We start from the raw sequence: 6,000 nt of genomic DNA, 5'->3' as shown, positions 1-6,000 counted from the left end.
TATGTTTTAAATCATATTCTCTTCATTACAACAGTGGTTTTAGTAACTGGAATCATGAAGTTATTCACCTACAGTCAGTGTTTAATGTGACATGGATCCACAACAATGTAAGGAATATTGTCCTAAAATCACCCTGTGTGTGTGTGTGTGTGTGTGTGTGTGTGTGTGTGTGTGTGTGTGTGTGTGTGTGTGTGTGTGTGTGTGTGTGTGTGTGTGTGTGTGTGTGTGTGTGTGTGTGTGTGTGTGTGTGTGTGTGTGTGTGTGTGTGTGAAGGTCTCTGCTCTACCATGAGTGGCTCGGTGGAGAGAGAGGAGTTGGACCCTGCCTCTAAAGACATCCTGAGGTCGGTCTGTCTGTCTGTCTGTCATATCTATGAGACCATGTCCATACAAGGAGTTCTTTGAGCTGTCCTACTATAAATCTAGAATTATAATTTCTACTGTATTATAATGTGTTGCATTTATTGCTACCGAAGGTCGCAGTTTAGCATGAGAAACGGCACATCTCGTCTCCGTCTGTCCGTCTCCGGTTTCTGTGGATAGTGCGGCTCTATAGAGGAAAAAATAATGTCGGATCGGCGATCATACTTTAATTAGCGATTACAGCATATTGACAGCTAGTCATAGGCGGAACGGACGCATTTATATAAGTCGTCATACTAGTCATAGGCAGTAAATGAGTTAATGGGCTACTTTTGTTTTGAACTATGAACAGGTTTTGATGGTTTTATTAATGTTTATTTATGTCTGTTGACCACAGAGCAGAGTCTCCAACACCCAGCTGTGTGTCTATGAAGAGTGATCGCTCTAAAGGACTCCCTATGAACTTCAGTAATGAACCTGGACCTCCACACACAAAGTAAGATCACTTTGGAATGCCAATTGAAGTGTGTGTGTGTGTGTGTGTGTGTGTGTGTGTGTGTGTGTGTGTGTGTGTGTGTGTGTGTGTGTGTGCGTGTGCGTGTGCGTGTGTGATTGGTCACTGAAATAAATTGGTAAAATAAATGAATTAAATGATCAGGATAATTCTGAATCTCCTTGATCAGCAGTTGAAACTCTCCTTGCTCTAATTGTCTCCACCAGGCCGAAAGGCAGCATGGTCCCGAATACGTTTTACACCCTGTCCGTCTGTCTGTCTGTCTGTCTGTCCTTCTGTCTGTCTGTCCTTCTGTCTGTCAGTGATCAGATAATCTAGGGTGGTGTTGGGCTGTTCACAGATACACACAAAACCTTTTTTTTTTAATATATATTACTCCTACAATTTCTTTCCAAACATCACACATCAATCAGTACACATTATTTCCATATTTAAGTGATCAAGACGGATTTGTCAGACTTTTCATATTCCATCCTGATTGGAGAATTCTGATCATTGCTGGCCCAAAATAACCTACCTGACCATAAACTCATCCCTGCTTCATTTAGTTTTGTTTTGAGGATATGATTATGAATACAGTAAAACTAATCAAATGGTATAAGGTTTCTGTCCATAATTATATTTTGGGGATTATATATCTATAGGTCTATATATTATGAATTATACAACAAATTGATACAGAAAATACAGACTCAGTGTGCAAGATATACTTCTAATGGAACATAACAATAAACAAAAAAAATAAAAATAAAGTAAAATTTTCATCCACATGATAATTGTGGTGTATTTTCTATGATTGCAGAAGTGTTGACCACAGAGCAGAGTCTCCAACACCCAGCTGTGTGTCTATGAAGAGTGACCGCTCTAAAGGACACGTTATAAACTTCAGTAATGAACCTGGACCTCCACACACAAGGTAAGATCACTGGAATCTTGGAATGCCAATTAAACTGTGTATGCGTTCGTGTCTGTGCGAGATTGGTCACTGAAATAAATTGGTAAAATAAATAAATAAAATAATCTCACATTCCCACTAGGCAGAGGAAGAAATGCCACTTGAATATTTTCATATGAGCCTGATGGTGGCGCTATAACAGGCCGGTTTTTAACTGCACCGATCTGCGTGAAACATTGTATATGCACTCCCTAGAGGCCAAGGAAAAACCTTTGCTCTGCATTTTCCACTTTTGCCTTTATAGCGCCACCAGGAGGCCGACTTATGTAAAACACTTTTTTTATATCACTCCTTCAGATTTTATACAAATTTCAAATTGCAAACCAGTACAAATTAGATAGTCATGTGATTAAGACAGATCTGTTTAATTAGTCATTTTCCATCCTGATTGGCTAAGATTGATTAAAGTTTGCATGAGTGGCCCGTTTTGAACTAAACGCCACAAATCATGAACACAGCGTCTAATTGTTGGGAAACTTTGTACGCACAATCATTCTACGTTGAGGAACAAATGATACCAAAACAAACCACTAAAAGCACCACCAGAAGGACGAACTTTGAAAAACCTATTTTTTTAATATTACCCCTACAATTTCTTTCCAAACATCACACAAATCAGTGCACATTATTTCCATAGTATAGTGATCAAGTCGGATTTGTCAGATTTTACTGAGGGGGGATGAACCACATCATTTTATACACAAAATGTTCTACGTTCTACACCAACGGGTGAAAAAAATAATCACCACCACAAAATCACCCATTTTCCTTCGGATACGGGCGGATAAAGGCGTTTTTTTTTTAAGCTGCCATCATATTTACTTATCCTTGCTGCATTGTCCCTACTGCTTCATTTAGTTTAGTTTTGGGTAAATGAATACAGTAAAACAGCTCAGACTGGCTGTATAAGGTTTGTGTGCATAAAGATGTTTTGGGGGAAGATGAATAATACAATAAATTGATACAGAGCATACAGACTCAGTGTGTGAGATCCTTCATAATGGAACATACTGTAACAATAAACACAAAGGAAACATTTTCATCCACATGATAATTGTGGTGTATTTTGTATGATTCCAGAAGTGTTGACCACAGAGCAGAGTCTCCAACACCCAGCTGTGTGTCTATGAAGAGTGACACGTCTATGGATCATGGTCCTGTCTTCAGTAATGAACCTGGACCTCCACACACACAGTATGTCAATCCTCCTATATGTGAAGCCCCCACAGTTAGTACAGACATGAACCTGCCCACTGTACAACAGCCCTGCTAATTGGGCTCAGCCCTCTTGGCACGACGGTTTGTGTGTTGGTCTGGCGAGTGGAAGCCCCGGGTTCAATCCCCGCTTCCACGCATCACTACATGTACAACATATAACACTATAACACAGGGCTACTCAACTTAAGAAGGCTCAGGGACCACTCGGCAAAATACAAAAAGTCCAAGGGCCACAAGCTAAAAATAACGGTCCTATTTTGGAGGTTTAGACAATGGTCTTCTAACACACTACATGAGTGTTCTAAAAATTAAGGAAACACACAGAATGTCCATCTATAAGAACAAACCTCATTGAGCAAAAAGATTGTCACGAAACGATTAATGATGATATTATGAAGTTTCTTTTTTTCGAACAAAAAAATAAAAATAGCAAAAGTCGATTACGTTGTGTTCATTTTGTGATTCTGATTCTGTCTATCTGGAATATTCTCCTTTTGCACAACGTAGTTGCAAGATAGAGGGCGCCAGATCCCTTTGAGTCACACCCTACCACTACTTCCTGTTCATCCACAGAGCATTGATTCTAGTTGTTTTCTCCATCAGATTAAAGTGCTTTCTTTTCACTTTTTTCAACTTTTATTACTTGTCAAAATACATTTTATTTGTCTGCCTCATCTTTTTACCATCCCAAGTAATAAAAGTTGAAAAAAGTGAAAAGAAATCTAATTGAGAAAACAAATAGAATCAAATCCTCCACACACAGTATGTCAATCCAAAGTATCTTAATTCTCCCATAGAACATATAACACTTTATTACCCGGCTTAGTTAAATGCTTGATTCTGATTGGTCAAGCACTGAAATCAGCTGTGAATTATAGGAGTATAATGACCGCTCCGCTCTATAACGGACCGCTGCCTCATCAATGGCTCAGAACACCTGCTGCACTCAGGCTGCACTGTGTGAATTTAGTACCGTATCCAACATGTCAGCCATGTAAACAAACACACAGCAGCATTTACAACTAAATGTTGCTCTCAAGAATGTTTTTCAAAACATTTGAGGCGAGAAATAGTCGACACAGTATCAGAAAATGGATTCTATTTGATCAGCACTTCCTTGTTTTCCAAGGCGACCGTGTTGCGCTGGGAGGGACGCACATTCAGCCGTCTGTAAACAAGGAAATACTTTGTTTTGTTTTTAGTTTTGAGTCAAATTATTACTTTTATTGAGTAGCCGGGTAATAAGCGGGATAACATATGTCACCTCCGCTATTGCGTCGGTGGCATATCAACCTGTCGGTCTCCTATCACTCCATAATCACCGCTGAGCGAGATGTTATGCCTTACATAACATGATGAAGTGATCTCACGCTAATACTTATAATAATAATAATAATAATAATAAAACTTTATTTGTATAGCACCTTTCATGACATGAAATGCAGCTCAAAGTGCTTTACAGAGCATAAAATGAAGCACACGTGCTTAACAGAGAAAAAGTAAAATAGAAATAAAAAATACATAAAAAAGAGATAAGTAAAATGATTACAATAAAGCAAGAAAAAATAAAAGCATAGAACAATTTCAGAGCCGTGCGGACGTCAATAGCAGCATAGGGATTAAAAAATTTAGCTAAAAGCAAGAGTAAAGAAATAGGTCTTGAGCTGTGCTTTAAAGCTATCCACCGAGGCTGCCTGTCTTAGGTGTAGTGGTAGTTTATTCCAAGCTGTCGGTCCATAGAAGCAGAAAGCTGCTTCACCATATTTTTTATATGTCATTGTTGGCACCTCAAGTAGGTCTGCACTAGAGGACCTGAGTGGGCGGGTTGGAACATATCTATGCAGGCAGTTATAGAGGTACGAAGGTGCCAGACCATTTAGAGCTTTATAAACAAGTAAAAGAATTTTAAAATCAATCCTAAAAACAACCGGGAGCCAGTGTAGCGACGCTAAAACTGGAGTAATATGTTCTCTTATCTTAGTTTTTGTTAAAACTCTGGCTGCTGCATTTTGAACAAGTTGTAATCTGTCAGTTGTTTTCTTTGGCAGACCAGAGAGAAGTGCGTTGCAGTAATCAAGCCGAGAGAAAACAAAAGCGTGGATCAGCGTTTTTGCATCGTTCAGCGACAGATAGGCTCTAATTCGCGCAATATTTCTAAGGTGAAAGAAGGCAATCTTCGTGACATGATTAATGTGTGTATTAAAATTTAATTCAGCATCAATGATCACCCCCAGGTTCTTAACAGAGGTGTTATTTTCTTTAGCCAGGTTACCAAGTCTATTTATTATTGATTCTCTCTGGGCAGTAGAACCTATTATGAGAACTTCTGTCTTGTCCTCATTTAGCTTGAGAAAGTTCTCACTCATCCAGCATTTTATGCTGGACACGCACGTCAGCAATGGGTCTAGAGCACAGGGGTCGTCCGTAGCCACCGAAAGGTACAACTGGGTGTCATCAGCATAGAAATGGAAATTCACACCGTGAGCGGAAATAAGTTCTCCCAGCGGCAGTATATAGAGGGAGAATAATAAAGGACCAAGAATCGAGCCCTGTGGAATACCAGAGCAGATGTTGTGTTTGTTTGACTCGAAGTCAGCTAGATTAACAGAGTAGCTTCTGCCTGTCAGATAAGAGCAAAACCAGGACAGAGCTGTACCTGACAGTCCTACCCAGTGTTCGAGACGTTGTATTAGAATTGTATGGTCAATTGTGTCAAAAGCCGCCGATTGGTCCAGCAGTAGGAGAACGGACACATCTTTGTTATCAGCAGCCACCCTAAGATCATTAATAACTTTTAAAAGTGCAGTTTCTGTGCTGTGTCCTTTCCTGAAGCCGGATTGGAATTTGTTGTGCACCTTATTGTTCTGCAGAAACACATCCAATTGATGAAAGATAATTTTTTCTAGGACCTTGCCCAGAAAAGGCAAATTAGAGATGGGTCGATAATTATC

At 39.5% G+C, this 6,000-nt stretch overlaps 1 protein-coding gene across 1 annotated transcript in view; it reads left to right on the top strand.

Moving 5' to 3' along the window:
- Positions 1–766: 766 nt before the first annotated feature.
- LOC308285134 (protein NLRC3-like) overlaps positions 767–6,000 on the top strand; it is a gene marked incomplete at its 3' end in the record, with an annotated part of 31,014 nt that continues 25,780 nt past the window's right edge. Inside the window, exons 1-3 of the mRNA XM_080725851.1 lie at positions 767–858; positions 1,679–1,792; positions 2,912–3,025. Of these exons, the coding sequence (XP_080581977.1) occupies positions 821–858; positions 1,679–1,792; positions 2,912–3,025 (266 nt within the window). The 5' untranslated portion in view covers positions 767–820. The remainder of the gene's footprint in view (positions 859–1,678; positions 1,793–2,911; positions 3,026–6,000) is intronic.

The sequence above is a fragment of the Nannobrachium achirus genome (genome assembly GCF_963921795.1).
Source record: "Nannobrachium achirus genome assembly, chromosome: 5".
Classification (NCBI taxonomy): Eukaryota; Metazoa; Chordata; class Actinopteri; order Myctophiformes; family Myctophidae; genus Nannobrachium; species Nannobrachium achirus.
The sequence above is the reverse complement of the archived record's forward strand: the minus strand, read 5'-3'. Positions and strand labels throughout refer to the sequence as shown.